This window comes from Procambarus clarkii, chromosome 16, assembly GCF_040958095.1.
Source record: "Procambarus clarkii isolate CNS0578487 chromosome 16, FALCON_Pclarkii_2.0, whole genome shotgun sequence".
In the NCBI taxonomy this organism is placed as follows: Eukaryota; Metazoa; Arthropoda; class Malacostraca; order Decapoda; family Cambaridae; genus Procambarus; species Procambarus clarkii.
Window position 1 is genome coordinate 37557031 of NC_091165.1, and position 12473 is coordinate 37569503.

The 12473-nt window shown below is 39.1% G+C and overlaps 1 protein-coding gene across 1 annotated transcript in view; it reads right to left on the bottom strand.

Annotated features, from left to right (window-relative positions):
• Positions 1 to 634: 634 nt before the first annotated feature.
• The window catches only part of LOC123760145 (uncharacterized), a 50264-nt gene continuing 38425 nt past the window's right edge, over positions 635 to 12473 (bottom strand). The window contains exon 5 of the mRNA XM_045745654.2: positions 635 to 2182. Within this exon, the coding sequence (XP_045601610.2) occupies positions 1964 to 2182 (219 nt within the window). The 3' untranslated portion in view covers positions 635 to 1963. The remainder of the gene's footprint in view (positions 2183 to 12473) is intronic.

Sequence of the window (12473 nt, forward strand, 5' to 3'; positions counted from 1 at the left end):
TGTTGTCATCTCAATACTTATGCTGTACTTGCAAACCAATTCTATGTAAGTAGGGGCACATGCACCTGAAAAATAGTAGTTTTTGATGACGAGCGCTTAGCTTGGACGTGTGCGATGAGTGAGTGGGCCAGGAAGAGTGTCCCACTGATATTAAGTACCCGTCAAGCTGGCCTCCACTCGCTTTGCAATGTAGAGAAAAGCCTAAAGCCTTGTGCTTGATTTCCACCCTTCACCCAAAAAACTTGTGATGCGCCCTTTAACACATCACAGCCATATATCTACCATGTTAAAACTGAAAACAAAATTATTCCCTCTGTTTATTTAGTTAAAATTACTATCTTCTGTTCTGTTGCAATTTCTGCTGTTCCAATCAAGACGTAATTATTGTCATTCTTGTTTTTTCTGCTTCAGTTAAATTTTTGCTTTTGATGTCAATTAGATTTAAGTCTTTGTTTCTAAGTTTATTTTTTTCCACATCATGTGGGAAATAATGCTTATTACTGTAGTGGCTTTAGGCATATTATATACTTTCCCCTTCCTTGATATCCAACATTCTAAACATGCATTCTATACATTGTGTAAATGTATATATCATTCTATACATTGTGTAAAACTTTGGTTTGTATCTTGGAGAGGCTGCAGGATCCGAGTGAGGGCAGTAGAACACCCGGTTGCAATTCTTTTGACCATACTATGGCGTAATCGACTAAGGTGCGTCTTGGATTATCTCGGACATAGGTTCGAACTCTCATCACGGCCCTTGCGGATTTGTTCATCCAACATTCTGCTTGTAGCTCATTTTGTATCTATGTACTTTTCCTAAATAAACATTATTATATTATTATTATTATTATTATTATTATTATTATGTTGGTTCTTTAATATGCTGTTTCAGGAAGTGTTTGTCTGCTGTCTACCAGTTTTACTCTCATTGTCTCATCACCTCCATGGGGGTCCTTATTTATTCAGTCTATTTATCTGTGATTGAAATCCCCATATATTAGAATCCTATCTCTCATCTTCCCTTGCCACTGTGGCTGCTTTTTCTGTTACCTTTAGCCAAGTCCCATTGCATTTATCATATTGTCCCCTTGGCCTCTTGTTAAGTGTAAATCGCCGCTACCACTGTCTTCATGTCCCCGAATTTTGTTATTCCTCGCATTTACTTCTGCTGATCGGATTCCTCTGATAGTTTCACTGTTACACTGAAGTTGTAGCAGTAATCAAATCTGTATTGTGTAAATGCAGAGCTTACATTTTTGTACAGCATCTAGCACACATAGTGTTTCAGGCAAGTCTTTAATCCTAATTTTCCTCAGAATATGACCTGTCAAATCGTTTAACAACCAAGTTGTTATGCTCTTGGTGTCTCGTCTTCCCAGTACAGTACCTAAGTACGTACGTGTGCGTGTGAATGTGTGTTTTACCTTTTTGTAGTCACCGATATGTTCTGCAGGATTTGGCTTTCAACTCTAGGACCCCGTCATTTCCAAACTCAGGTTGTCTAATGTAATGACTCAAGACCGATTGATTGATTGATGAAGATTAAGCCTCTCAAAAGGTGGCACGGGCATGAATAGCCTGTAAGTGGTGGCCCTTTTGAGCCATTACCAGTATCAAGAGCTGATACTGGAGATCTGTGGAGGTGCGACTGCACCCTGCATGACGGGAGATGTCTCCCGTGGACTCCCGACCTATTTTCTCTGTCATATATACCAGGCCCACTACTGACTATCTCCAGGATACACCCAACATCAGTTCTAACTACTCTTTTACTGTGAGGTGAACAGAGACATTAAATGAAAGTAAACACTTTCTCGGTTATTAGTCAACGTGTGTTTGTGTTTGCATGTGTGTTGTGTTTGTATGATTACTGATCTAAAAACAACTTCTACACGCAAACATTACAGAGGAAACAAAGTATTAGATACTGAGAAACCAGTTGTTGCTTGTTGTTTCCCAACTATGACGATGTGGTGATCGGTGAGAGGACTTTGGTCATGACCTTGAGGACCGTGTGGCTCACGTGGGACAAGTCAAACAGACCTTCCCCCACGGTGTTAAGGTCAAGTGTTTTGCCGACCTTGTAACCTATACGAAGAAAAGCTTTCTCGCTATGTGGGTTGATTGTTCCTGCCGACGCCAGTGTGCAGCCCTCTTTGATGCCAATGTTCACACTCATCTGGAAGTTGTACAAGTGGAATATTATATACATCTTTCTGTCCATCCATCTTTCCTTTCCCTCTGTCCATCCATCTTTCCCTCTATCCATTCATCTTTCCATCCATATATCTATCCATCCATCCTTTCATCTTCAATCTATTCATCCATCTTTCCCTCCATCCAACCTTTTTGTGTGTTGAGGGTAAGGGTGTGACGCTTGGCATATCTCATGGCCTTTAATTCTTTTAGTAACGGGAATGGGAATCAACTGCTGTCGCTACTAAATTGTTACAAAGCTGTTCAAGTTGTGGGCGACCTCAATGCTCAGGCTCTTGCAGAAAGTCCTAGCTAAGACGCGGGAGCGCATGACAGCTCAGGAAAGATGACTGGGAAACTTTTGTTAACAGTCTCAACTCTCACACCCCCGGTCCTTTAATCCGGTTCATCCAGTAGTTGTCGAGATCCAACATTGACTGTTTCTTGTTCACGGTAAATTTAAGTCGGTTGAGTTTTGTTGGTATCCCAACCATATTGGTGTGTCTTTAAATGAGCGTGCGGATGCTGCCGCCAGGGAAGCTGTCCGCTCTTGTCCCATCTCTCGTAAAGGTATTCCTTATTCCGACTTTTACCCAGTTATCCATTCCTCAATCCTTACCCGTTGGCAGGCTTGTTGGTCGTCTGTTACTGGTAACAAACTACGTTCTCTTAAAGGTTGTGTGTCCTTGTGGCCGTCCTCCTACTACCGTAACCGGCGATGGGAAACGGCTCTGGCGAGGTTGCATATTGGCCATACTCGCTTAACTCATGGTCACTTGATGGAGCGCCGCCCTGCTTCTTATTGTCCTAATTGCATTGTCCCTCTTACGGTCGTGCATATCCTTGTTGAATGACCTGACTTCCGAGACGAGCGTGTGTCTTGTTTTCCGACCGTCCCCCGCGGTCGCTTGTCCTCGATAGTATTCTTGGTGACTCGGATACTTTTGATATCATTCGCCTTATGCGTTTCTGTTCTCATATTGGCGTCCTTGGTGATATTTAGCGCCCTCTGATTATCCCACACATTTGATGGTGCTACATAACCTTCCCGGTTTGGTGCATTCTTTTTGATAATTACTTACTTACTCTCACACCCCCCCCCCCCATACCTGGCTTAAGGGGTGTGAGAGTTGAGACAGTTAACTAAAGTTTCCCAGTTATCTTGCCTGAGCTCTGTCATGCACTCCCATGCCTTGGCTAGGGCTTTCTGCAAGAGCGTGAGCATTGAGATTGCCCACAATCTGCATGTCTTCGTGACAATCAACATGCTGATTACACATCTGTACAGGAATCTGTACACCAGTTGATTGACAGTTGAGAGGCAGGACCAAAGAGCCAAAGCTCAACCCCCGAAAGCACAATTAGGTGAGTACATCTCTCCACCAGCTCTCAAGTACTACGGGTTGTTTCCTGTGTATGTCAAGTTATGTTGAGAGTGCTGTGCAGACTCCAGATATTTATGCATGTGACACCAACTTCAAATTTCGCGCGCCGACCTGATAGGTACGCTGTGACCTTCAAAATAGTGGAGCCTCATATATACAGGCTGGCCTATTTATTTCTGCTGATCTTGTAAGGTGGTTGGCGGCCCTTTCTACCTTGTGAATAAGACATCTACTGATGTGCTGTTTTGTGGTTCACCGTGGAGTGAGTTCACCGTAATACTCTGCATATAGTTGTTGTGTCTTTAATGTCATGATAACTGTCCCGGACGATATGCCGGGTAGCACATAGCCGTTGCCAGATAGTGACTTTGGGGGACCCGTCACATGCTCATTAATTGCTCTCTAATGATGGTGTCATCTCCTCAGTGGTGCCCCACGACACATCAGAGGGTGGTGCATATGATGAGGGATACACGGTGCAAATTAGTTAGTCAGCGCTGTAAGCAGTCGAGAAAGGCACGATAAACCCAACTAAATACGGCAGCAGCCAAATATTTACGCCTAGATTTTCCTCTGGGAACCACAGTAGAGGGAAAAGTGGAATGATTTTGTGAAGCCTCTGTGGCACCTTATGACACGGTCATTAAATTACCTGAATATGAAAGTGACAATGTCTTCGTTACAAACGAAAGTGCTTTTGTAGATGTGTTGCTAAACACAGAGTATGCAGCAGGTATTAAGATATAAAATGCAGTACCTGGGTCTTCAACAGTAACCATCGCCATATTCAATGTTAATAAACACATTAAGCCTGTATATCTTTGTGATGAAAATGTTGTAAGCCCTAAACGTGTAACAAATGGCTTCATAGCTGCCACCTGGAAAGGTGCCACACCTCTACCTGACGGTCTATTCTAGAGCAGCTTTAGGCCTGTACTATAACATAGCCCTATTTAACCCTTTCCCACGTAGGTGTTACAAGTGTCAACGTTGGGGACATCACGTGGCCAGGTACTGTACACATAGGTGCTATAAGTGTCAACGCTGGGGACATCACATGGCCAGGTACTGTACACATAGGTGCTATAGTGTCAACGCTGGGGACATCACGTGGCCAGGTACTGCACTCATACGTGCTATAAGTATCAATGCTGGGGACATCACGTGGCTAGGTATTGTACACGTAGGTGCTATAAGTAAGTAATTCTCAAAAGAAGGCACAAAAACCGGGAAGGCTATGTAGCACCATCAAATGCGCAGAATAATCAGAATGCGCAGAATAATCAGAATGCGCTAAATATCTCAAAGGATGCCAATACGAGAACATAAATGCATAAAGCGAATGATATCAAAAGCATCAGATTCACCAAGAATTCTATCGAGGGACAAGTGACCACGAGGGACGGTCGGAAAACAAGACACACGCTCGTCCTGGAAGTCAGGATATTCAACAAGGATATGCATGACCGTAAGAGGGACAATGCAATACGGACAATAAGGAGCAGGGCGGCGCTCCATTAAGTGACCATGAGTTAAGCATGTATGGCCAATTTGCAACCTCGCCAGAGCCGTTTCCCATCACTGGTTATGGTGGAAGGAGGACGGTCATCAGGACACACAACTCTTAAGAGTATGCAGTTTGTTATCAGTAACAGAAGACCAAGAATCCCGCCAACGGGTAAGTAAGTAAGTAGTTATCAAAAGAAGGCACCAAACTGGGAAGGCTATGTAGCATCATCAAATGTGCGGGAAAATCAGAGGGCGCTAAATATCACCAAGGATGCCAATACGAGAACAGAAACGCATAAGGTGAATAATATCAAAAGTATCTGAGTCACCAAGAATACTATCGAGGAACAAGTGACCGTGGGGAACGGTCGGAAAACAAGACACAAGCCCGTCCTTGAAGTCAGGACATTCAAGAAGGACATGCACGACCATAAGAGGGGCAATGCAATTTGGACAATAAGAAGCAGGGCGGCACTCCATCAAGTGACCATGAGTTAAGCGAGTATGGCCAATATGCAACCTCGCCAGAGCCGTTTCCCATCGCCGGTTACAGTGATAGGACGGCCACGAGGACACACAACTCTTAAGAATACGCAGTTTGCTTCCAGTAACAGAAGAACAACAAACCTGCCAACGGGTATGGATGAAGGAATGGATAACCGGGTAAAAATCGGAATAAGGAATACCTTTACAAGAGACGGGACAAGAGCGGACAGCTTCCCTGGTGGCAGCATCCGCACGCTCATTTAAAGAGACACCAACATAGTTGGGAACCCAACAAAACTCAACCGACTAAAATTTACTGTGAACAAGAAACAGCCAATGTTGGATCTCGACAACCACTGGATGAACCGGATTAAGGAACCGAGAGCCATGAGGGCACTACGACAGTCAACGACAACTACAAAGGAAGATTGACAACGAGAAAGCAGGAGATGAAGAGCATAGAGAATACCATAAAGTTCAGTTGTGAAGATGCTAGTCTCCAGAGGTAGGCAACACATATAAGTGCTGTCAGGGAAAAAAACAGAGTAGCCTACACCGTCTGCAGACTTAGACCCATCGGTGAAGATGGAAACGGCGTGGGAGTACGACGAAAAGTGCTCAAGGAAAAGGCGTTTCAGAACCGTAGGAGGGGTAAAAGCTTTAGTGATGCGGGTTAAGGATGTACAAAACTTCGGAAGGGGAAGACTCTCCATGGGGCAAAGAAGGAACAACACGAGTAGAAATATTAGAAATACGAACCAAAATAGAATCCTGTAAGCGAGATAACTGGACAGAAAGAGGGAGGTGGTGAAGAGGAACAGGAACCACAGGAGAGGTAAAAGTTGAAGCACAACAGAGACGAGTAGGCCGAGAAGTGCATTCTGGCTACTAGGTACAACATACACATACATATATATCAAATCAAATAAAAAAAATCAAAATGTTTATTTAGGTAAGGTACATACATAATAGAGATTTTACAAAGAGTGATGGATTTATAGTTAGAGCTAGTACATACAATGCCTAAAGCCACTATTACGCAAAGCGTTTGGGCATACATATATATATATATATATATATATATATATATATATATATATATATATATATATATATATATATATATATATATATATATATATATATATATATATATATTGTACCTAGTAGCCAGAACGTCGTACTCGGCCTACTATGCAAGGCCCGATTTGCCTAATAAGCCAAGTTTTCCTGAATTAATATATTTTCTCTAATTTTTTTCTTATGAGAGTTTTTTCTTATGAGAGTAGAGAGTTTGAAAGAGTAACTCAGGTATTGGTGAACAACGGATATAGCAACGCGGAAATAAACGCTGCTATAAGAAGACACTTGGACCGTTGGTATAATCCAGAACCTAGAACAGAAACCACAACACCTCCAATAAAATTATATTGCAAATCAAACATGCACAGTGAACATATAAAAGAGGAAAGAATAATGAAAGAAATAATCCGTAAAGGAGTAAAAAGCACTACTCCAAACCAAAACATAAACCTGATAATATTCTACAAAACCAAGAAGACTTCCGAACTCCTTATCAAAAACAGCCCGAAGCCGACGGAGAACCCTCTACAGCAGTCAAGCGTTGTATACATGTACACTTGCCCCCACGAAGGATGTAACCTTCAATGTAAGTACATAGGTATGACGTCGACCAAGCTGACGAGGCGTTTGACATGCCATCTTCAATCCGGTGCCCCTAGGAATCACATGAGACAAGCCCATGACATTACACTAACAAGAGAAATGTTGAACAAGAATACCTGCATAATAGATAAAACCCAAGATGCAAGAAGATTACAAATTCTTGAGGCAATTCACATAAGAATAGAGCGACCTACCATGAACACCCAAATCACGGAACTATTTACTCTACCCACCATGAGAGTAAGGACAAGACAAGAACATATCGATGCCAACACAGAAGACAATGTCCAACATAATAGGCCAATTACACTGGATTAATCTTTGTGTTTAGATAGGAGCTGCCTCGCATGGGCCAATAAGCCTTCTGCAGCCTCTATGTTTCACCTCACATTTATCCCTTATGTATCCCCCATGTTTTCACCTTTATTGTACTATCACCTGACCCAGTGCGGGTATAAAATCAACTAGTATTGTAAGATCTGTTCACTTGAGAATGAACCATGGAGGTTCGAAACGTTGTTCAAATTATATAAATAAGTGTAATACACTCTATAGTAAATCACTTCTTTTCTTCACCTTAAAAGTACGAAAATGAGTTTTGGAGAACTCCTATTTCAATTAAGCCCTGATGCTAAGAAAATAGTTAGAGTGATAGAAGCCCTAAACCAGAAAATAATAAATACAGAATATGCGGTCATATTCAATGAAACATGTTTGAAAGAAAACCTGCTGCCAGTATACACCAATATATATATATATATATATATATATATATATATATATATATATATATATATATATATATATATAAATATATATATATATATATATGTATATTTATATATATATATGTATATATATGTATATATATATATATATATATATATATATATATATATATATATATATATATATATATATATATATATATATGTATATATAACTGAAAACTCTCACCCCAGAAGTGACTCGAACCCATACTCCCAGGAGCCACGCAACTGGTACGTACAAGACGCCTTAATCCACTTGACCATCACGACCGGACATAATGAGGTGATAGCCGAGGCTATTTGAACCACCCCACCGCCGGCACTCGGATAGTAATCTTGGGCATAGCATTTTACCAAATCACCTCATTCTTTGGGGCACACGTGAGGAACACAAATGCGAACAAGCCTGAATGGTCCCCAGGACAATATGCAACTGAAAACTCACACCCCAGAAGTGACTCGAACCCATACTCCCAGGAGCCACGCAACTGGTACGTACAAGACGCCTTAATCCACTTGACCATCACGACCGGACATAATGAGGTGATAGCCGAGGCTATTTGAACCACCCCACCGCCGGCACTCGGATAGTAATCTTGGGCATAGCATTTTACCAAATGATTACTATCCGAGTGCCGGCGGTGGGGTGGTTCAAATAGCCTCGGCTATCACCTCATTATGTCCGGTCGTGATGGTCAGGTGGATTAAGGCGTCTTGTACGTACCAGTTGCGTGGCTCCTGGGAGTATGGGTTCGAGTCACTTCTGGGGTGTGAGTTTTCAGTTGCATATTGTCCTGGGGACCATTCAGGCTTGTTCGCATTTGTGTTCCTCACGTGTGCCCCAAAGAATGAGGTGATTTGGTAAAATGCTATGCCCAAGATTACTATCCGAGTGCCGGCGGTGGGGTGGTTCAAATAGCCTCGGCTATCACCTCATTATGTCCGGTCGTGATGGTCAAGTGGATTAAGGCGTCTTGTACGTACCAGTTGCGTGGCTCCTGGGAGTATGGGTTCGAGTCACTTCTGGGGTGTGAGTTTTCAGTTGCATATTGTCCTGGGGACCATTCAGGCTTGTTCGCATATGTATATATATATATATATATATATATATATATATATATATATATGTATATATATATATATATATATATATATGTATATATATATATATATATATGTATATATATATATATATATATATATATATATATGTATATATATATATATATATATATATATATATATATGTATATATATATATATATATATATATATATATATATATATATATGTATATATATATATATATATATATATATATATATATATATATATATATATATATATATATATATATATATATATATATATATATATATATATATGTCGTACCTAGTAGCCAGAACTCACTTTTTGGCCTACTATTCAAGGCCCGATTTGCCTAATAAGCCAAGTTTTCCTGAATTAATATATTTTTTCTAATTTTTTTCTTATGAAATGATAAAGCTACCCATTTCATTATGTATGAGGTAAATTTTTTTTATTGGAGTTAAAATTAACGTAGATATATGACCGAACCTAACCAACCCTACCTAACCTAACCTAACCTATCTTTATAGGTTAGGTTTGGTTAGGTAGCCGAAAAAGTTAGGTTAGGTTAGGTAGGTTAGGTTGCCGAAAAACAATTAATTCGTGAAAACTTGGCTTATTAGGCAAATTGGGCCTTGCATAGTAGGCTGAGAAGTGCGTTCTGGCTACTAGGTACGACATATATATATATATATATATATATATATATATATATATATATATATATGTCGTACCTAGTAGCCAGAACTCACTTCTCAGCCTACTATTCAAGGCCCAATTTGCCTAATAAGCCAAGTTTTCCTGAATTAATATATTTACTATAATTTTTTTCTTATGAAATGATAAAGCAACCCTTTTCTCTATGTATGAGGTCAATTTTTTTTTATTGGAGTTAAAATTAACGTAGATATATGACTGAACCTAACCAACCCTACCTAACCTAACCTAACCTATATTTATAGGTAAGGTTAGGTTAGGTAGCCAAAAAAAGCTAGGTTAGGTTAGGTTAGGTAGGTTAGGTAGACGAAAAAACATTAATTCATGAAAACTTGGCTTATTAGGCAAATCGGGCCTTGAATAGTAGGCTGAGAAGTGCGTTCTGGCTATTAGGTACGACATATATATATATATATATATATATATATATATATATATATATATATATATATATATATATGTCGTACCTAATAGCCAGAACGCACTTCTCAGCCTACTATTCAAGGCCCGATTTGCCTAATAAGCCAAGTTTTCATGAATTAATGTTTTTTCGTCTACCTAACCTACCTAACCTAACCTAACCTAGCTTTTTTTGGCTACCTAACCTAACCTTACCTATAAATATAGGTTAGGTTAGGTTAGGTAGGGTTGGTTAGGTTCAGTCATATATCTACGTTAATTTTAACTCCAATAAAAAAAATTGACCTCATACATAGAGAAAAGGGTTGCTTTATCATTTCATAAGAAAAAAATTATAGTAAATATATTAATTCAGGAAAACTTGGCTTATTAGGCAAATTGGGCCTTGAATAGTAGGCTGAGAAGTGAGTTCTGGCTACTAGGTACGACATATATATATATATATATATATATATATATATATATATATGTCGTACCTAGTAGCCAGAACGCACTTCTCAGCCTACTATGCAAGGCCCAATTTGCCTAATAAGCCAAGTTTTCACGAATTAATTGTTTTTCGGCAACCTAACCTACCTAACCTAACCTAACTTTTTCGGCTACCTAACCAAACCTAACCTATAAAGATAGGTTAGGTTAGGTTAGGTAGGGTTGGTTAGGTTTTGTCATATATCTACATTAATTTTAACTCCAATAAAAAAAATTGACCTCATACATAATGAAATGGGTAGCTTTATCATTTCATAAGAAAAAAAATAACGAAAATATATTAATTCAGGAAAACTAGGCTTATTAGGCAAATCGGGCCTTGCATAGTAGGCCGAGAAGTGCGTTCTGGCTATTAGGTACGACATATATATATATATATATATATATATATATATATATATATATATATATATATATATATATGTCGTACCTAATAGCCAGAACGCACTTCTCGGCCTACTATGCAAGGCCCGATTTGCCTAATAAGCCTAGTTTTCCTGAATTAATATATTTTCTCTAATTTTTTTCTTATGAAATGATAAAGCTACCCATTTCATTATGTATGAGGTCATTTTTTTTATTGGAGTTAAAATTAACGTAGATATATGACCGAACCTAACCAACCCTACCTAACCTAACCTAACCTATCTTTATAGGTTAGGTTAGGTAGCCGAAAAAGTTAGGTTAGGTTAGGTTAGGTAGGTTAGGTGGTCGAAAAAACATTAATTCATGAAAACTTGGCTTATAAGGCAAATCGGGCCTTGCATAGTAGGCCGAGAAGTGCGTTCTGGCTACTAGGTACGACATATATATATATATATATATATATATATATATATATATATATATATATATATATATATATATATATATATATATATATATATATATGTGTGTATATCACGAAAATAAACACGTGATTAAGAATGTGACAATGTCAGACCACGGAGGAAAAATGAAACAGGAAATTTCCTTAAGTACTTTCGTATATTAAATACATCTTCAGAAGGACCTTCTGAAGATGTATTTAATATACGAAAGTACTTAAGGAAATTTCCTGTTTCATTTTTCCTCCGTGGTCTGACATTGTCGTATATATATGTATATATATATATATATATATATATATATATATATATATATATATATATATATATATATATATAATATATATATATATATATATATATATATATATATATATATATATATATATATATATATGTCGTATCTAGCAGCCAGAACGCACTTTTGAGCCTACTATGCAAGGCCCAATTTGCCTAATAAGCCAATTTTTCATGAATTAATTTTTTTTTTTGAACAAGACCTTTTGTTCTATGGTACCCATGTAGAAGTTCGCAAACAGGACACCTAGGGGAGAACCCATGGCGACCCCATCTACCTGCTTTTACATGTGCCCATCCGGGCTCAAGAAGGGTGCCTCTTTAGTACAAGCTTGGAGTAGTTTCCTTAGAATGTTTTCTGGTATGTTAAGAGGAGTACAAGCCGGATCACGATACACTCTGTCCACTATCATCCCGATTGTTTCACCCACAGGTACGTTGGTAAATAGTGATTCTACGTCCAACGAGGCTCTTATCCCTGTGGCCCGTGTTCCCCGTAGTAAGTCAACAAATTCCTTTGGAGACTTCAGGCTGAAGGTGCAAGGGACATAAGGAGTCAGCAAGCCATTGAGTCGCTTCGCCAGTCTGTACGTGGGTGT